Source organism: Sorex fumeus, unplaced genomic scaffold, assembly GCF_029834395.1.
Source record: "Sorex fumeus unplaced genomic scaffold, SorFum_2.1 ptg000037l, whole genome shotgun sequence".
In the NCBI taxonomy this organism is placed as follows: domain Eukaryota; kingdom Metazoa; phylum Chordata; class Mammalia; order Eulipotyphla; family Soricidae; genus Sorex; species Sorex fumeus.
The window spans coordinates 60,966,453-60,988,511 of NW_026606094.1; the positions used below are offsets into that span (position 1 = coordinate 60,966,453).

Here is a 22,059-nt window from a genome sequence, read left to right on the forward strand (position 1 = left end):
TTTCCTTTCAATGCAAAAGTTTGTTAGTTTAATATACTCCCATTTGTTTATTATTTCTTCAATTTTCTTGACCAATGGCAGTAAATCATTGAAGATACATGTAGGATCAATATCAGGAGTACTGTAGCTCTGTCCTCCTGTTATTCATCGATCCATTGTGAGATTTGTTGTTACTATGTTTGGCATATTGAATACATCACTGGTAGCTTGCCAGGCTTTGCTGTGCAGGCGAGATACGTCTTGGTAGCTTGCTGGACTCTCTGAGAGGGGATGTCAGGTGGTATCCCATATTTTTCTTCTTCTTTATTTCTATCATTGGTTTGGCTATTTGGGGGCTCAAGGGTAATAATTGATAGAATATTTAATAAAATTTTTTTATTTGTTCTTTCTAGAATAAAAATCAGTTCGATCTGCCTAAAACAATCTCTAAAATCTTATAGAAATTGAACTATTCTTGTGAACCCACCAAGGATCGAAAACTTATTATTAAGAAAAACTAGATATTATTTATTCTCTTCTAAAAGCTAAGTAACGTGCCTTTATTGTCTTATTTTACAGAAAACCAGAAAAAAATAGAAGCTAACTTACCCTTCTTTTTCACATAAAACTCATTATTATGTGAAACCATGGGCCTGGAGAGATAGTACAGTAGATTAGGCACTTGCCTTGCACACAGCTAATGTGGGTTTAATCTCCAGCACTCAAAAAATCCACCAAGCCTACCAGGAGTGATCCCTGAGCACAGAACCAGGATTAAGCCCTGAACACAGAGCCAGGAGTAAGCCCTGGACACAGCCAAAAGTGACCAAAGAAAATAAAGGGAAAAAAGAGAATGAAGGGAACCAAAGCTTTAGCTATGGTCATTATTTTATTTTACTATTTCTTTAAACACTCTATCTTCCTAGGCCAGGGAAAGTTTGTCTCTTTGTTCCCACTCCAGGTCTAATATTTTTTAAATAGTTTTGTAATCTATATGATCTCTTTTAGACTCTGTCAACTTTTAAACCCAATAAGCCTGGTGGTGGGATTGGTGTTCGAATAGTACCTATAATTAAATACTGTGAACTATATTTATAAAAATAAAATCTATAAAAATCTAAGAAATAAAAAAAAATAAACCCTATAAGCCATTGCCTGAGCCCTCTAATAAAAATTTCACTCCTTTATGTAGGCAGGTCCATGCCACTTTTCTGTAAGAAGTAGCTGTAGAAAATAGGCCTTCACGAATGTAATTCTTAAAGATTTAAGGCAATGAAATGGGCGGGGGGGAAGTGGGGAGAGGGGGCTAGTTTCAGGCATGCAGGCAAATGGAGGGTGTCTGGTAATAAGGTTGTTTTAATTAAAAACTAAGAATAAATTCCCTATCCATGAAGTATCTAAAAGGCATGAAGCCCATATTCCTTTGAAATGAAAATACTGAACTCTTTAGAGATGGAGAACATTAGTCATGCAGAAACTGAGGCACCACCCAGATGAATTGGACCACCTCAGAAAGGAAGCTGTAGAGGTTAAATAGATGGTTCGGTGGGTAGAGTGCTTGCCTTGCATTCTGCTGACACTAGGGTTCACATCTTGGCACTGCATATGATCCCACTGCCAGGAGTGATCCCTGGGCTGAGCACAGAGTTAGAAGTAAGGTCTGAGCACAGATATGTGTGGCTCAGAAACCAACAACATCAATGAAGAAGGAACTTTAAGAGAAGCTAAAAGTCATGGTGAAAAGAGGAGCCAGACAGATAGTATTGAAGATAAAATATTTACCTTGAATGCAGCAATAGGATTTCAATCCCTGGCACTGGATATGGTCCCTAGAGCCTATCAGGAGTGATTCCTTAGTACTGTACACAAACACACACACACATACATATATGCATATATATATATATACACACATATATATATAATCAAGAGTCAATGCTTTTTTCAATGACAATTATCCAGGTGTGGCACTTTGGAGAACTCCTGCTATAAAATTAACATTATATATAGGAGTGCATTCTGCACCCTAGGATTAGCATGCATCCCCAACCTAGACATTCACCAGCATCTCAACCTTGAGATGTGTACTGTCTCTTCTCAACATGTATCTCTTTCTCGACCCCCACATTTATCTAAATTTCTTTAAATGAAACTAGTTTATCTCACTAAGGAAAAAAAGGGTACTAAAACCCATATTCCAATTATTTCTCTTTACACAGAGATCAGAAAATTGCACCCAAACTTCAGCTGCTTATGAGAGATACATTTTAACTGTCTTGATAAATAGAGGTTCAAACTAAAAGATGCGAAAATAATCATGCACACAAATAGTAGACTAAAAGGTTTTTAGAATGTCCTATCAAACAAAGTAGGCTTAAAACAAATTAATGAGACATATGAAGTGGAGTAAGAAAAGCTTCTTTAACAAATTGTGCTGGTAAAACTGGATTGCTACATGCAAGAAAATGGGCTCAGAACTCTGCCTAACACCATGTACAAAAGGAAGATCAAAATGGATTAAAGACCTCAACATCAGACCAGAATCTGTAAGGTATATTGAAGACAAAGTTGGCAAAACCCCCCATGACATTGAAGCTAATGGTATCTTCAAAGATGTCATGCCACTGGCCGAGCAAGTGAAAACAGAGATAAATAAATGGGACTATCTTAAACTAAGAAGCTTCTGCACCTCAAAAGAAACAGTGACCAAAATACAAAGACAGTCTACAGAATGGGAAAAGTAAATTTGCCAAATACACATCTGACAAGGGGTTGATATCAAGGATATATAAATTACTGGTTTAACTCCACAAGAAGAAAACATCCAACCCCATAAATAATGGGGCAATGAAATGAACAGAGATTTTTCTCAAAGAAGAAATCCAAATGGCAAAAAGGAACATGAGAAAAAGGCTCTATATCATTAATCATCAGGGAGATGCAGATCAAAACCACAATGAGATACCATCTCACACCTCAGAGACTGGCCCACATTGAAAAGAACAAAAGCAACCAATGCTGGCGCAGATGTGGCGAGAAAGGGACACTCCTTCACTGTTGGTGGGAATGCCATCTGGTTCAACCCTTTTGGAAAACAGTATGGACGATTCTCAAAAAATTAGAAATTGAGCTCCCATTTGACCCAGCAATATCACTCCTGGGAATATATCTCAGAGAGGCAACAATGTATAGTCAAAGTGACATCTGCACTTGTTTGTTCATTGCAGCACTCTTTACAATAGCCAGAATCTGGACAAAACCTGAGTGCCCAAGAACAGATGACTGGGTAAAGAAACTTTGGTACATCTACACAGTGGAGTACTATGTAGCTGTTAGAAAAGATGAAGTCATGAAATTTACATACAAGTGGTACAACATGCAAAGTATCATGCTAAGCGAAATGAGTCAGAAAGAGAGGGACAGACATAGAAAGATTGCATTCATCTGGGGGACATAAAGTAACAAAATAGGAGATTAATACCCAAGAATAGTCAAGATAAGTACCAGGAGGATTACTCCATGTCTTAGAGGCCAGCCAAGCATTCTAGGGGAAAAGGCAGCTCAGATAGAGAAGGGAGCACCAAATAAAAGGTGTTTGGAGGATCCTCCCAGGATGAGAGATGCATGTTGAAAGTAGACTATGGACCAAACATGATTGCCACTCAATGCCTCTTTTGCAGACCACAACACCCAGAAGGAGAGAGAGAATAAAAGGGAATTCCCTGCCACAGAAGCAAGGTGGGATGGTGAGGATGGGGGTGGGAGGGATACTGGGATCCATGGTGGTGGAAAATGGACACTGGTGGAGGGATGGGAATTTGATCATTGTATAATCGAAACCCAAGCACAAAAATTTGTAAGTCTACAATTGTACCTCATGGTGTTTCACCAATAAAAATTAATAAAAAATAAAACAAAATAAAACAAATTAATGAGACATAAATGGACACTATAGAATGATGATAAAATATTTATATCATAACTTAATTAATATTCATTAAGGACATGTATCAATAAAGGAGCATCAAAAATACATAATACTCATTAAGGACATGTATCAATAAAGGAGCATCAAAAATACATAAAGAAAACATTAACAGATCTAAAGAAAGATGTTGATAGCACCACAATAGCATGAAGAAATTTTACAGCTCTCACCAAAGGATAGAATAAATAGACAAAATAGTCAATAAGAAAACATTGAGTATAAAGGAAGAAATATAAGATGTAAGTTTAATAAGCATGTACAGTGCTCTTCATCTCTCAAAAGTTGAATACACATTCTTCTCCAGTATATTTAGATCATTCTCCAGAAAGGACCACATTTTGGGACCACATTGTTAATTCCGAATATATGAATATAGCCAAGTATCTTCTCAGAAAATGGAAATAAATGATAACAATAGTACCTTTGTTAAGAAAACAAAAATACTTTTGTGAAAAAAGAAAAGGTATCCTAGAGGAAAGGGCTGTTCAGATAGAGAAGGGAGCACCAAATAAAGGATGTTTGGAGGATCCTCCCAGGAGGGGAGATGCATGTCGAAAGTAGACTATGGACTGAACATGTTTGCCACTCAATGCCTCTTTTGCAGACCACAACACCCAAAAGGAGAGAGAGAACACAGGGGATTGCCCTGCCACAGAGACAGGGGGGATGGGGGGATGGGGGTGGGAGGGATATTATCCATGGTGGTGGAAAATGGGCACTGGTGGAGGGATGGGTATCTGATCATTGTATAATTGAAACCAAAGCACAAAAAATTGTAAATCTACAACTTTAAAAAAAATAAAATAAAATAAAGGGGAAAAAAAAAGAAAAAAGAAAAGGTAAAGGTGGAAATATATTACAAAAAAGAATACTGGGGAAACTCAAACATTTGGAAACTAAACAATATACAACTAAGTAACCATTGGCTCAAAAAGGTAACTGAAGGACAAATGAAATTCCTGTAGAAAAATGAAAAGACAAAAGCTACCAAAACATATAAGAAACATCAAAAAATATATTAAAAGGAAATTTCACAGCAATATGGGAATTTACCAGAAAACAGACTCAATCTAACCTGCATCTAAAAAAATTAGAAAAAGAGCACCAAAGAAGGACTAAGAACATGAAAAGTAACAAAGTTGTAGTAAAATTTAATGATAGAAAGAGTAAAACAATACAAAGGATAAATAAAACAAAGAACTGATTTTTTTAACAAATTAGCAAGGCTATAAACCTTTAAATAAATTCATGGAAACACTATACAAATGAAAAACATCATATACAATTACTTTGAAAAACTTGGTCACTAATTTGGAGAACTTATGAATAACTCAAGGTGGTGCTCAGGGGACCATACGGGATGCTGGGAATCAAACCCCAGTCCACTGTCTGCAAGGCAAACACCCTACCTACTGTGCTATCATTCCAGCCCCTAATCCTTAAACCTCTTAAGACTGAATCAGGGGCTGGAAAGATAGTTTAGTGGGTAGGATGTTTGCCTTCCATGTGGCCGACCTGAGTTCTGATAATCCTCACACCCTATGTGATTCCCAGAGCATTGCCATGAGTAATTCCTGAGTGCAGAGCCATGAGTAACCCCTGAGTATTGCTGGGTGTGACCCAAAAAAGCAAAAAAAAAAATACTGAATCTGGCAGAAGTGTAGAAAACTCAGACAGGCAAATTACCAGCATGAACATTGTAACAATCGAAAGTCCCCCCAAAGAAAAGTCGAAGTTCTCATATAACCTGGATGTTTGAAGAATTCATAAGGTTTACTAGTGGATACTTCAAAAACCTGAAAAGTACCTAACTTCCATCTTTCAACATCTCTTTCAGAAAGTTAAAAAAATACAAATCTCCCAGTGAGACTCTCATTCATAACAGAAAGAAGAACACACAGTTTCACAGACAAACAACAGCTCAGGAACTTCATAGACTCAAAACCATGGTTAAAAGAACAACTAAATAGACTACTTTAAGGCAACACAGGCTCAAAGTCAAAGGCTGGAAAACAATCCTACAGGCAAACAACTCCCATAAAAAACCTGGGGTAGCCATCTTAGTATCAGACCACATTGATTTCAGACTGAAGAAGGTCACAAGAGACAGTGAAGGCCATTTCTTGTTGATCAAGGGATCTGTATAACAGGAAGAATTTACAATACTAAATGTATATGCACCTAATGAGGGACCAGCAAAGTACTTAAAATAACTATTCATAGACTTGAAGGAAGACATTGATAGCAACACAATACTAGTGGGAGACTTCAACACCACTTTATCACCTCTTGATAGATCAACCAGACTCAAGCTTAGCAAGAACATACTTTATCTGAGGGAAACAATGGAAGAAAGGGACTTAGTAGATATATACAGGACACTTCATCCTCAAAACACTGAATACACATTCTTCTCAAGTGTGCATGGAACATTCTCCAAGATAGACTACATGCTGAGTCACAAAACATACCTCCATAAAATTAAGAAGATAGAGATTGTATCAACAATCTTCTCAGACCACAATGCATGAAATTAGAAGTAAATCACACATACAAACAGAAAACTAAAACAAACACCTAGAAATTAAACAGTTCACTATTGGGCAACAAGTGGCTTAGAAAGGAAATCAAAGAGGAAATCAAAAGATTCCTGGAAACAAATGAAAATGAGGATACGAGGTACCAAAACTTATGGGACACAGCAAATGCTGTGTTAAGAGGAAAGTTTATAGCTCTACAAGCATTCCTCAGGAAGGAGGATTGAGCCCACATAAGTAACCTAACCTCACAGCTTAAGAGCTTGGAGAAGGACCAACAAAAGGAGCCCAACCCAAACAGGAGGAAGGAAATAATAAAACTCAGAGCAGAGATTAACGAGATGGAAAACCAAAAAAACAATCCGAACTATCAATAAAACCAAGAGCTGGTTCTTCGAGAAAATAAACAAGATCGATAAGCCTCTAGCAAAATTCATAAAAAAAGGGAGAGAGAAAACCCTAATAAACTGAATCAGAAATGAAAAGGGGGTCATTACAATAGAAATTACAGAAATTCAAAGGATCCTCAGGGAGTACTTTGAGAAGCTTTATGCCACAGAATACGAAAACCTCAAGGAAATGGATAAATTCCTAGATTCCTATAGCCTCCCAAGGCTGACCAAGAAGACTTCGAATACCTTAACAGACCTATCACCATCAAGGAAATTGAAATGGTAATAAAAAGTCTCCCCAAGCATAAATGTCCTGGCCCAGGTGGATTCACTAGTGAATTCTTCCAAATCTTTAAAGAGGACTTACTCCCAAACCTCTTTAAGCTTTTCCACAAAATCGAAGTGTCAAAAACACTTCCAAAGAGTTTCTACGAAGCAAATATTACCCAGATACCAAAAGCAGACAGAGATACCACAAAGAAAGAGAATTACAGGCAGATATCACTGATGAACACAGACCCAAAGATCCTCAAAAAACTATTAGTAAATAGAATCCAATGACTCATCTAAAAGATCATACACTATGACCAAGTAGAATTCATCCCAGGGATGCAAGGCTGGTTTAACATTCGGAAATCAATCAACATAAATCCATAATATCAACAAAAGAAAAAGATAAAAACTATATGATCATATCAATAGACGCAGAGAAAGCATTTGACAAGATCCAGCACCCGTTTATGATGAAAACTCTCAGCAAAGTATGCATTGAAGGAACTTCCCTCAATATAGTCAAATCCATCTACCACAAGCCCACAGCAAGTATCATTCTCAATGGGGAAAAACTTAAAGCCTTTCCTCTAAGATGGGGCACAAGACAAGGTTGCCCACTTTCGTCACTCCTATTCAATATAGTACTGGAAGTCCTGGCCATTGCAGTTAGGCAAGAGAAAGGTATCAAGGGAATACAGATAGGAAACAAAGAGGACAAACTATCACGATTTGCAGACAATATGATACTATACTTAGAAAACCGTAAAGATTCTACAGAAAAGCTCCTAGAAACAATAGGTCGGTTTAGTAAAGTGGCAGGCTACAAAATCAACACCAAAAAGTCCATGACTTTCTTATATACAAATAACAAAAGAGAAGAAATAGACACTGAAAAAACAGTCCTGTTCACAATAGTACCTCAGAAAATCAAGTACCTCGGAATCAGCATAACCAAAGAGGTAAAGGACCCATACAAGAAAAACTACAAAACACTACTTCAAGAAAAAAAAGAGGACACTAGGAAATGGAGACACATCCTCTGCTCATAGATAGGTAGGATTAACATTATCAAAATGGCAATACTGCCCAAAGCACTATACAAATTCAATGCGGTCCCTATCAAGATACCCATGACATCTTTTCAAAGAAATAGACAAAACACTTCTGAAATTCATATGGAAAAATAAACCCCCCATGAATAGCTAAAACAATTCTTGGGAAAAAGAAGATGGGTGGCATCACCCTCCACAACTTCAAACGATACTACAAAGCAGTAGTAATTAAGACAGCACGATACTGGGCTAGAAACAGACCTGCAGACCAATGGAACAGAATTGAATATTCTGTCACAAACCCCCATATAAATGACCACTTAATCTTTGACAAAGGAGCAATAAATGTGAAGTGGAACAAGGAAAGCATCTTCAACACTTGGTGCTGGGAAAACTGGATAGCTACCTGCATAAAAATAAATTCTAACCTCTGTCTAATGCCAGGCACAAAAGTCAGATTAAAGTGGATTAAAGACCTCAATATCAGACATGAATCCATATGGTACATAGTGGAAAATGTAGGCAGAACTCTTCATGACATTATTAAAGCTAAAAAATCTTTAAGTATGAAACAGCATTGACCATGCAAGTGGAAGCAAACATAAACAAATGGGACTACATCAAACTAAGAAACTTCTGCACTTCAAAAGATACAGTGACCAAAATACAGAAAGAGCCCACAGAATGGGAAAGAATATTCACCAAATATCCATCTGATAAGGGATTAATATCCAGGATATATAAGACACAAGTAGAATTGTACAAGAAAAAAACCTTAAACCCATCAAAAAATGGTGGAAGAAATGAACAGAAGTTTCCTCAAAAAAGAAGTATAAATGGCCAAAAGACACATGAAAAAATGCTCCACATCACTAGCCATCAGGGAGATGCAAATCAAAACAACAATGAGATATTATCTCACACCACAGAGACTGGCACACATTCAAAAGAACAAAAGCAACCAGTGCTGGCGTGGATCTGGGGAAAAAGGGACACTCTTTCATTGTTGGTGGGAATGCCCAAGAGTCCAGCCTTTCTGGAAAACAATATGGACAGTCCTTCAGAAACTAGAAATTGAGCTTCCTTATGACCCTGCAATACTACTTCTGGGAATATATCCCTGAGGATGCAAAAAAAGCACGGTAGAAATGACACCTGTACCTACATGTTCATTGCAGCACCGTTCACAATAGCCAAAATCTGGAAACAACCCAAGTGCCCTAGAACAGATGACTGGTTAAAGAAACTTTGGTACATCTACACAATGGAATACTATGCAGCTGTCAGGAGAGATGAAGTCATGAACTTTGCTTATAAATGGATAGACATGGAGAGTATCATGCTAAGTGAAATGAGTCAGAAAGAGAGGGACAGACATAGAAGGACTGCACTCATTTGTGGAGTATAAAGCAACATAACATGAGGCTGACACCTAAGGACAGTAGATACATGGGACAGATAGATTGCTCCATAGCTGGAATCTTGCCTCATGAGCAAAGGGGAGAATGCAGCTCGAATAGAGAAGGGATCGCTAAGAAAAAGATGGCTGGAGGAATCAGTCGGGATGGAAGATGTGTGCAGAAAGTAGATAAAGGACAAAACATGGTAACTTCTCAGGGTCTGCATTGCAAACCATAATGACCAAAAGTAGAGAGAGATTATGGGGAATCATGTCTGTCATGGAGGCAGAGGGAGGGTGGGAAAGGGGGAGTATACCGGGGATATTGGTGTGTAGAATGTGCACTGGTGGAGGGATGGGTGATTGATCATTGTGTGATTGTAACCCAAAACTGAAAGCTTGTAACTATCTCACAGTGATTCAATAATTTTTTTTAAAAAAATACAAATCTATTCTAAGCACTTTATCACAATCTCTATCCTGTACACTCTTAAATATAACTTCCAATGAAATTTTAATTTGTAAGGAGTTCACTTGACTCTTGGAACTTTTTCATTTGGACAATGTAAAATAGTAACAAATGCTTCTCACTTGGGGAAGATGTGTTAATATCACTTATTTTTTATTGTTCCATGGATAAGTCTTCTATATATTATTTATTGTAGAAACACTTATTACTGTGACTGGTTCATTTTCAGATACATTGTATCGACATCTTTTTCTTTCTAGTTTAACTAAAAACTAGCATGATTAATCATCAGAGAGATGCAGATCAAAACCACAATGAGATACCATCTCACACCTCAGAGACTGGCCCACATTCAAAAGAACAAAAGCAACCAATGCTGGCGCGGATGTGGCGAGAAAGGGACACTCCTTCACTGTTGGTGGGAATGTCCACTGGTTCAGCCCTTCTGGACAACAGTATGGACGATTCTCAAAAAATTAGAAATTGAGCTCCCATTTGACCCAGCAATACCACTCCTGGGAATATATCCCAGAGAGGCAAAAATGTATAGTCGAAGTGACATTTGCACTTGTTTGTTCATTGCAGCACTCTTTACAATAGCCAGAAACTGGAAGAAACCTGAATGCCCAAGAACAGATGACTGGTTAAAGAAATTTTGGTACATCTACACAATGGAGTACTATGTAGCTGTTAGAAAAGATGAAGTCATGAAATTTACATACAAGTGGTACAATATGGGAAGTATCATGCTAAGCGAAATGAGTCAGAAAGAGAGGGATAGACATAGAAAGATTGCATTCATCTGGGGGATATAAAGTAACAAAGTATGAGATTAATACCCAAGAATAGCTGAGATCAGCACCAGGATGATTACTCCATAACTTAGAGGCCAGCCGGGTATCCTAGAGGAAAGGGCAGTTCAGATAGAGAAGGGAGCACCAAATAAAGGATGTTTGGAGGATCCTCCCAGGAGGGGAGATGCATGTCGAAAGTAGACTATGGACTGAACATGTTTGCCACTCAATGCCTCTTTTGCAAACCACAACACCCAAACGGAGAGAGAGAACACAGGGGATTGCCCTGCCACAGAGGCAGGGGAGGATGGGGGGATGGGGGTGGGAGGGATATTATCCATGGTGGTGAAAAACGGGCACTGGTGGAGGGATGGGTATCTGATCATTGTATAATTGAAACCCAAGCACAAAAAATTGTAAATCTACAACTGTAAAAAAAAAAATAATAAAAAAAGGAAAAAAAAAACTAGCATGATTAAAAGTTGATTGGGGGAGGCGGAGTGATAGCACAACGAGTAGGGCGTTTGCCTTGCATGCAGCTGACCTGGAGCTGACCTGGGTTCTATCCCCAGCATCCCATATGGTCCCCCAAGCACCGTCAGAGTAATTCCTGAGTGCAGAGCCAGGAATAACCCCTGTGCATCACTGGGTGTGACCCAAATTTTTTTTAAAAAGTTGATTTTGGGGGGCTGGAGTGATAGCACAGCGGTAGGGCATTTGCCTTGCACTCAGCACACTGGGGTTCGATTCCCAGAATCCCATATGATCACCTAAGCACTGCCAGGAGTGATTCTTGAGTGCATGAGCCAGGAGTAATCTCTGTGCATCAACAGGTGTGACCCAAAAAGAAAAAACAGAAGTTGATTTGTCTTCAAAAACATCAATGTCTTACAGCATTTTTCCCCAGTGTAATATAAATTGATAAATAATATTGACTACAAAGCAGTCAACCAACATGGGGAAAAACCCACTTCCCTATTATTCTATCACCCAGTGAGGATTATCATCCAAATATTGTGTTTCACTCATGTTGCATGGGTATAATTCTGTATTGGTATACCATTTAACATAATTTTATGCATGTCAAATGCCCAAGAAACAAACACAAAGTATTAAATAACTTGTTCCTCTTAGTATTTACGGATTAAAGATTAATTGATCCTTACTCTTATTTTTTTACTAATCATATAAGAAACTATTTTTCACTGTTTCACACCCAGAAGCAAAGCTTCACAGAAATGTGGTTCTATGAATAGATGTTCTTTTGTAACATTAGCAAAACACAGAACTCAGACCGCTTCAATTGTTCCAGCCTCTCAAATCCCAGCATTCATCCCTCGACAATCCAACTATCACATGCTTTTGGATTACTGTTGCAGTTTGTCTCTTTGATTAAATTAAAAATCATTCTAAAAGTTTGCCTTATAACACCCTTAAGAGTGTTACTAGATTAAGTTCAAATCTCAAGTATAAATTTCCAAGCAATTAGTTTTGGTTTTACCAGAGCAGAACACCCCGCATATGATGCCGAATAAAAACTATTTACACACTACCATAGTGCATTTCTTGTAAAAACGTTGAGTCTGTAGCAGCGATTTGCTAATCAAATTCAGAATTTGATTTGAAATGCTCCCGGCAGACAGCCAATCCAGTTATGAAAGAACAGAAGCAAAAACCAGAGTCCTAGTGCGTCTCCTGCAGAAGCCAACAAGGTCCTTTGCTCATGTTCAGCGAACTAATTCCATAGGAGATCAGTTCAGTTGCTACTAAAGTAAAATATCTTAGTTAATTTTTCAATAAATTATTGGTCTTTACTAGACACAAAACATGTACATTTCTGAATCTAGAGTTATAAAATATTCTGACATGTTTTAATATAAACAGGAACATTTCCAATGATTGCTTGGATCTAAAATGTTTTTCCACTTGACATTTGTTTATACTTCCTAGGAAAGAAACTCTATTTATGGATAACTGAATAACACAAATAAACATCAGAGAGAGCTGAAAAATCAGCTTTGATTATGCATGAAAATCTACAATGTCATTGTGTACTCTTATGCCGTATTCTGATTGCCTGTTTATTTTTACAGAACTGCTGGCGAGCCTATGGAAGAGGAGCCAGCCTTGTGAAGTGCCAAGTCCCCCCCCCACCACCACCCCACTCCTCGATATTTCCTGTGTGTGACATCATTGTGTATACCCCCACCCCAGCACCCTCAGACATGTCTTGTCTGCTGCCTGGGTGGCACAGATTCGATAGAACATAAACACTGGGCACAAAATTCTGAACAGCAGCTTCACTTGTTCTTTGGATGGACTTGAAAGGGCATTAAAGATTCCTTAAATGTAACCGCTGTGATTCTAAAGTTACAGTAAACCACGATTGGAAGAAACTGCTTCCAGCATGCTTTTAATATGCTGGGTAACCCACTCTCAGGTTCAAAGTATGAACTAGAAACATCCAAAACAGCATTAGATACTGTTAATTACATAAACTATGACAGCCAGCAAAGTTTGGGGCAAAATCTGAGAAATACCCATTCCTGACGTACTGATCAGTTTTTTTTTTTCAAACTGGGTAAATTTTTGTCAGTCTTAAATTGTTTACAGGATTTGCTTTCAGCTATGAACGGATAGCAATTCCCGTCAGAATGCAGGAGTTTTGTTTTGTTTGCTTTTTTGGCCTTTGTTGTAACACATGGTTCAGCTCTTGACTAGTAAGAGTTCAAGATGGAGGAATTGGGGGAGGAGGCTTTTTTCTTGAATAAACCACACTATCTCTCAAACTCTAATGCCAAAGGAACTCTGTATGTAATGATGCAATATTTTATGTCACTTTTTTTTTTGGCTGGGGGGATAGCCCCATATCCTTAACATCCCTTTCTGTTCTCACACATGGAGCTTTGCAACTGTATTTGAGGATGAGGTCTCCCTCCCGTCATACATCCTTTGTCCTGATGACAGTAGCTCTGCGCATATGTTCCAACAGAGTCTCAGTGTCTTTGAAAAGTATATTGCTTTTCAAAGATGTTCTTAATTTGTTCTAATCTATCAAGAAATTAGTCTCTCACTTTTCTTTTTCTGCCTTCTTTCACTTCCTTTTGTCTTACCTTCCTTCTCTCCTATAGTAAAACTGAAGATTGCCCCAAATATTCCATTCTTTTTTAGAAATCTGAGTATTTAGGGCTATGAGCTTTCCCCCACTCTTTTATTTTCATTTTCCCAGTTAACAAATTGCTTGGTTTGATAGTATTATTTTAGCTTTCAAATCGAGGTGAACATGGATTTTAAATGTTACTGAATTTTCTAAATTTTTAAAATGTGTTAATGAAGGTATTGCCTATTTGAAGTTGCCTTGAATTGAGTTAACCTTGCATTTGTGCCTTCATGTGAATACAAAACAAAACACATACTTAACCTTTGCATATGTTGCCTTAGTGTCAAAGGCTAAAATTAATGTATGTTTATTTCTGAGATGAAAAGCAGCTTACTAAGTAGGGAGATAAGTAAATTATGCCCCTACCTCCCAAAACTCTATTTTAATGTTAACTCACACACCTAAAGAGATTGATGTGGAATACCTCGCAGTATTTAATATCTGACAATGCTTTGGAAAGAGTTGATGTTTCTTTTTATGTATTTTCCTAACTCAAAGGATATATTAAAGCCATAAGTGAAGATTGTCATGCTTTTATTCAGAAATCTGAAAGAAACCTTAATTAAAACAAGGTTTAAGGGAAGGCCATGATATGAAAGATATGGAACAATATGGTTTTAGTTAAAGAGGACTCTAACCTGTAAATCAAAGATGAAAGATTTCACTCAAGTAGAATTATATAATTCCCTTTTGTTATATAGTCAGGCCATATTTTTCATACATTTGATTTTTTAGGATTACCATTTTAATTTTAAAGACTTTTATTACATATACAAAAATGGCTCAATTCTTGGTTTAACATCTTAGAAATTTGAGACACCCTTTGAAATGCAAAATCTGAAATGGAATGTAACTCGGTATTAGGTAAAAATTATTTCATTGCACAAGGGTAATCCAGATATGCAATTTAGAGTTTGCAAATCTCTTTAAAAAAATATTGTCAGAAAAATGCATGCCAACCATCGTTATTAGCTCTTGCTTCAGATTTATTCAAAGAAAACCAAATAGTGAAGCCAAAGTCTTTAAAAATAGATTCTTCCTTCAAAAAGGAAAATTACAATGCTTTAATTGGAATCGTAATTGTGATGCTTATAAATAAACATCATAATTACAAATCATCATTATTACTCTTCAGTAGTCCCAGGTATTTATTAAATGCTGAGTAAGAAAAAGGAAAGAGTATGATTCAAATTATCTAATTGACATAAATTTTATACAGTAATGTTGCCTCAAACTTATTCACAGCCAGCCATCAATCTGATAACACCAAATCACTAGGACATCTCCATCGTTATTTGGGTTTAAAACCTGACAATGAACGAGTTAATCACATATCCTTGCATATGATAACTGATGCAGTTGTGGCAGTTCTCAAGTATTCCGAGAGACAGATAACTATGAAGAGGAGTAATCACAGATGAATGTGATTGTAAGAACAGAATGCCAGTGCTTTTTGATTATACCGTTACAAGATGTAGCATAGCCCTCAGGGACAGTATGGAGGCTTTTGGAGAATATCAACACTTCTTTTGAAGCCGACCAGCACTTTTTGAAAGGGCAGTTTCATTTGGTTTAGTTTTCTTCAACTTATCCATGCAATTTTTATTGCCTGGAAAAGATTCCCAGTAAAAGATTACCAGAAGAGCTCCTCTCTAAACATTATCAGTAATATTTCTCCGATCCATACTTTGAAATATAATCACATAGACTCTCTTATAGTCTCCTCAGAACTCATATATGATGAACAAAAGCAGTAGTTTTGAGATATATATTAGTAAACAATATTAGGAGTTTAATAAAATTTGATAAAAGTACCAAAATATTAAAAATTTTTAATTATATAGAATAATATAAAGTTGCGTGTTAAATTGAAAAAATAATTTTATGAAAAAGTAAAATAGACATTAATTGGTAATTGAAGCCGTTTTGTCTTTGTTAGACAGAAAGGGAAGAATGTTTTGAGATTATATACTTTAAAATATTTTAACAATTTTGTGGCATGAGTAGTTGTAAAGATACAGAACTCAAATTTTAGAGAGCATCGAGATACTTATGAAAAATTACTGTAAGCCACATTTTAATTACCTATTCCAAGAACTGAAATCTTGCCTTCAGTTTTCACAACAATGCAAAATATCACACATCTCTCACTGATAACGTGGTGTATTTGAAAGCAATACATTTCCCAAGAAGATTTCAGAAACAACGGGACTTGTCTTTCAATAATTCAGTACTGTTTTATTTCCAACGTTCTTTCATAATGCTTTGTGGATTTACTGGTTTCTTTACAGATTCCATATGGAAGTAAAATCAAATGATCATGGAGAAAGTCTCCCAGGAGACAATTTCTCTCCAATCAGCACTTTTATTGTTTTGTCCCTGCATTTATGTTCAGAACAGTTTATTTAAATGCTTTTTATGCATCTTTTTGAAAATTTCCTCACACAGTCTCGGTGAAAGTATTGAATGTTTAATAGCCACAAAACAAATATGCAAAAGGCTTCCGTCTTAAAAGTGGTATTCTCGGAGCTTGAAATAATCACTGTGCCAGAGTCTGGCATTGTCATTCCTAGCAGCATCTATCCTAATAATCTTGTCCTGCTTAAGGAATAGAATCATTTGACTTGCTTCAAAAGTAAGAACAAAAGTATAAACCAACACACCCATTCACATCACCTATGACTATAGGTATAAACATTTTACAGTTGTCTTCAAAACTAATCATCAATGTGGTTATAGTAACCATCAAATCTTTCTTGGATTCCCAATGATACGATTATATTTTGGTCTCATACAGTATTTTGTACTATTTTATGCCTTTGAATTAAGTATTAAAAGCCACTAAATCATCTTCATCAACACCATCACTAAAATATGTAATTGACTTATATATGGCCTTCATCCTGGTCACATTGACATTACAAATCATAGCACTTGTGTCTTAACAGCTTGTTCTACTTCATCAAATGTTTTTGGAGCATAGCACGATTGTGTGAACAGAGTACAAAAATTTTAGGTGACTGTGATTGACTCATACAAAACATTAGAACTTGGTTCCTTCTTGTTAACTGCCATTAATTTTTCTCTATTATATACCTGACTGGTTTTATATGTGAATTAAAGAACAAATTAATCTGTTATTAATTTGCTGAAAATAGTTACATCAGAAGACTGAAACTTCTAGAGTTGTTTGGATTTGATCTCAGTAATAAATAAAGGGTATACGTATAACAATTTCCCCCACCACCTAAATTTTCAAACTGGAACATTTAGAAACTACAAAGTGAATTTACCACACAGTGCCAATATTCTAACCAATGAAATTTACTGTATGCCCTAAGTCATCTTCCGTTGTTCAAATGCCAACACCAAACTACCATCGCTAAATCAGAATAATTTCTTAAATATTTGCTTTATGTTTTCCAAGTAGAAGTAATCTGAACAACTTGTTTTCTGAGATCTTACTACTTATACTTCCTTTATGTAAATAATTATGTAGATAATTCTTATCTTCCTTTTTATCTCTTCATTTTTAAGAACCACTTGCCTTTTAAAATATTTTTAATCTTTCTTATCTTGAAAGTGAATATTTTGTGTTTTGGTTTACAATTTTGGACTTTACATTTTGTTTTTTTAATACAGAATTTTTTTTGCTCTCATATCAAGTTCTCCACCATTGTCACAACTACTTAGTTGTGTTATACTAGTTATTTACATAGAGAATATTATCCTTAAACTTTTCTTGCCCTTTGGAGGACACCTTTAACATCCAAACCCACAAGCATGAGCCCCAACCTGAAGAAAAGTAGCAATGTCAAGAAGTTTAGAAAAGAAAGAAAAATGCCAAAGAGGAGAAAAAATTAAATCAAATTAGAAATAAGATCTTTCCAGACTATTTAAAAACTACTGGAGTCCTTCTATTTTCCTGTTTGGTATTTACACACATTGGAAGGAAATATCATGACATCCCAATAAAGCAAGGAAGGTCAAATGTTTAGTGGGGCTCTGTGGCAAGGCCTTCAGGCTTCAGAATAACACCCTTTTCGGATTTGACACTGATGACAACTGATAGAGAACTTGCAACAATGACTGCTATTGCTTACAGTAAAGTGAAGCAATTAAGAAAAAGAACACAATACAAATTTAAAATCTGAGGAAGAACATGCTGATACTCCCTATGTGTATGCAAAGATTGTTTTTAAGATAAAAATCTCAGAGTCTCTTTCTACATTGTGAGAAACTGAAACTTTCTGGAGAAACAATGTGTTTATCTCCATAGCAGACAGGTCATATTAAATGATCCTTCCAATGGCTGCTGAGAATAGCAAGCATTTTGTTTTAAAATTTTTTTTAAAAAGTGATCATTTTATTAATGGTTTCTATCATTTGAAAATAAATTCTGATATTTTCAAATAAGGTGGGCAAGGCAAGCAGGAAACCGGTATTATTACTCTTGTGATTAAACACTCTAGACCAGCTTGTTAATAAGTATGCCAATAATCTGTAGTTTCTAGCTTAGTATAAAATTAAGTGTCTTTTCTATTGTGGTCTGATATCTGTTTTGGTAATAAGGTCAGTTTGTTGTCCTCCATACACCAGTGGTTTTGCCCTTAAATTTTTTGGCTAACATACACCACAATCTGTCATACAGAGCTGCTGAGAAAAATAGATGTTGCCAAACTTCCTTTCTTAAAATTGTGCTGCCAGTGCTGTTTTCCCAGATGTGAAAAATAATTATCTAATAAAGAATTAATACCAATAACAATACCATTTAGAACATGCTCTGGAATGTTCACCTTTTTCTTTCTGATTTCTTTTTGTATTTAAAAATATTAAATGGAAAATTTAATGGTGTGTTCCATATTATTGTTGATGTTGATGTCATGACTTATTCACAGAGGATGAAAGATTCCTTTTTTGTGTGTTTTCTACTGAATTAGATTTTCCTCTAGACCTAGTATGAATAAAAGCTATTTGAAGTAAAAGTGTTCATATTTTTCTACCTCTTGGTACCTAACATTAGTCTCTGAATACCAGATACTTGGCAAATATTTTTTAAATAAAGAAAACATAACTCATTATGTCACAATGGTAGATCCTATTCCACATTCAAAAATTAAAAAGTACATGCAAGTAAATCATTTTTATTTTTTCCTTTTTTTTTTTTTTGGTTGCACCCACTGGTGCTCAGGGCTTATTCCTGGCTCTGTGTTCAAAGATCACACCTGAACATGGACTATATGGGGTGTTGGGGATCAAACCTGGGTTAGCCACATGTAAGGCAAGCACCCTACTCACTGTACTACCTCCCTGGCCTTCAAAGTAAATAACATTCAGAAGAATGTGAGAATTCACAAAAGATAAAAAAGTAACTTACAACAGGTGCTGTTTTGATGTAATTTGTAGGTCAAGATAAAGAATAATAATAGCTAACCCAAATTAAGCACCTATAATTATCTTCTACCCTGCTTCTAACAGTACCTGAGTCCCATTTAAAAGAATATTGAACATAGAAAAGGTTACTGCTTCAAGATAGTGAAAAAGAGAATTATATCCTTATCTTATGCCTGCTTACCTCTAAGAAAATCTCTGTCTCTGAATGGCATGTTGATATGTCAAAGATGGGACATTAAACTTGTGATTTAACTAAAAACATTATGGTTAACTTTCAGAACAGACAGTATGCTCAAATACTGCTAACCATATGATATTATTGAGTTATCATTTTTAAATTGATCTGTTCATTTTGACTAGATTTATACAGTAAGCATAAGTTACAAAATGCTTCTTTTCCTCCTAATTCAACATCTTTCTTTAATAGAACCAAGAACCCCAAGATGACTTTGGAATACATATTCCAGGAATTCTTAAAATCTATTCCAAGACTGATACTTATTTTTATATTTTATAACCCCCTGCAATGTTTAACAGTATAAAGCATAACTGTTTCTAGCGGACAATGGTTTGGGTTACTTAAGGGAAAAGATAGTAATATTATGTCAAACAGAAAGTAAACTGATATGAGGTGGGCATTCTGTTTGAAGGGTAACCACCTTTGGTTTAATCATATTTGTCAAATGGCAAAAATTTACTTCATGGTTCTTTGTCTCTTCCATGGTACTATAAAAAGATAACCAAAAATACAGAGTAGCAATAAAAAAAATAAGAATTTGTGCTATTTCTAAAAGTCATTTATAATCAAAAGTCTACATAATTTACTTCATTAGTTTACAATTAAATAATAGTTCTTTGACTCAAAGTACTTCCAAATATTGTAATTCTCCTTCAGTCTTGTATTAGCAATATCAATTCCTTTGATCCTCCATTGCCCATAAGTGAATGGGTCATTCCTCTCATATCCTAATAAATACTTTGAAAGTCCTGATAGCTATTCTTTCAAATAGTACAAAACAAGTAAATTAATTATTTTTATTCTTCAAGAAAACTGGAGATAAATGAAAATAAATATTGCACTTACCTTAGATCATGACATTTAAAATTTCTATTACGCTTAGAAAAGGCACTATTAACATCTGTATGAATCATTTTTACTGTTTTGTTTGATTGCCATTGCCTTACAATATTACATAAGTAACAAGAGTACAGCTTCACACCTCAGTGAATTTAAAAGCCACACCATATCCACCAGCAAAGTTCTAGTACCATTTATCTCTGTAAACTATCTGCTTGACCTGTAGCTCAACACCACCACTCCCAAGTCCCCATTCCTCTTTCATTCCGATAATCGCCTTTTGTTGTCAGAACCAAACATGTGTTTTTGTTATATTGTGATTAATCATTTGCTTTGTTTCTTTATATTCCACATGAATAACATAATTTAGAATTTACTTTTATCTCTCTCACTCTTTGGGCTGGAGTGATAGCACAATTGGTAGGGCATTTGCCTTGTTTTAATAACTGTATACTTATGAAGATACTTTTTAATTCATTGTGAGGACATGATACCTACTCAGAGTATGATCATTGTGGGGCCAGAGAGGTAGTACAGAGGGTAGGGTGCTTGTCTTCAACATGGCTGACTTGGGTTTAGTTCCTGGCCAGAGCTAGAAGTAAGCCCTGAGCACAGCACAGTGTGGAAGAAAAAAATATTGTTTTAAGAAATTGAAGTGAATTAGGCACACTATTGCTTGCTTAATCTAACAATATTATACAGCTATGCGCTGTAATTTAAATTTTAAAATGTTCCTATGAAGGGAGAAATTTTTAGATTAAGAAAAAAATGAGACTCAAATACCAGTCAAAAATGTCCATAATTTTTACTGATATCCGTAATATTTTGTCCAATGTCACTAACCTCCAGTTGAATACCAATTTATACTATGCATATTCAGTTTTCTTCTCATAATAACACAATAGGAAGAAAACTTGCAATTAACTACATAAAAGAAATTAAATTTTCATCATTATTCTCTTACATACCTACAAAACATATATTATTGCAAGATGGATTTGTATTTATAACTATGTGCTACTAGAGACCAAAGAGATCGTATGAAGATTAAGCTGCTTGCTATATTTGGCAGACCCTAGTTCAAATTTTTTACCACTCAGGGACCCCCGCAGTACAGAACAGTGATCCCTGAGCACAATCAGGTGCATCCCCAACCAATCTACCAGTCCCCACCCCACACTCAGAAAGTGTATGAAAAGTCCTTTTTTGTAAGTAAGAGCTTTCTGCTTCCCTATAGTTCTATAGCTCAGATAGAATACATCCAAGAAATATGTTTTCTGAATTATATATATGTATAAAATATTCATAATGGTATTTGGCAAAAGGAAGGTAGGATTTGAAGTGTTTGTTCATGTTCCCATTATCTTTAACATCTGCCAGAGCAACATTCAATTGAAGCCATGTAATGTTGTAATTTGGAAAGATAGATAACATTTATAGGCAGGCTAAAAATCCTTGAAGAAATTGTCACTAAAATTGAAGTTAATTTTACTTCTTTCAGTCTTGATGTCTTGTTTGGGGTCTGCACCCAGAAGTGCTCAAAA

The 22,059-nt window shown here is 35.8% G+C and overlaps 1 protein-coding gene across 1 annotated transcript in view; it reads left to right on the forward strand.

The window, feature by feature from the left end:
* The window catches only part of HDAC9 (histone deacetylase 9), a 1,023,935-nt gene extending 1,010,531 nt beyond the window's left edge, over positions 1–13,404 (forward strand). The window contains exon 27 of the mRNA XM_056118063.1: positions 12,977–13,404. Within this exon, the coding sequence (XP_055974038.1) occupies positions 12,977–13,016 (40 nt within the window). The 3' untranslated portion in view covers positions 13,017–13,404. The remainder of the gene's footprint in view (positions 1–12,976) is intronic.
* The last annotated feature ends 8,655 nt before the right edge of the window (positions 13,405–22,059 follow it).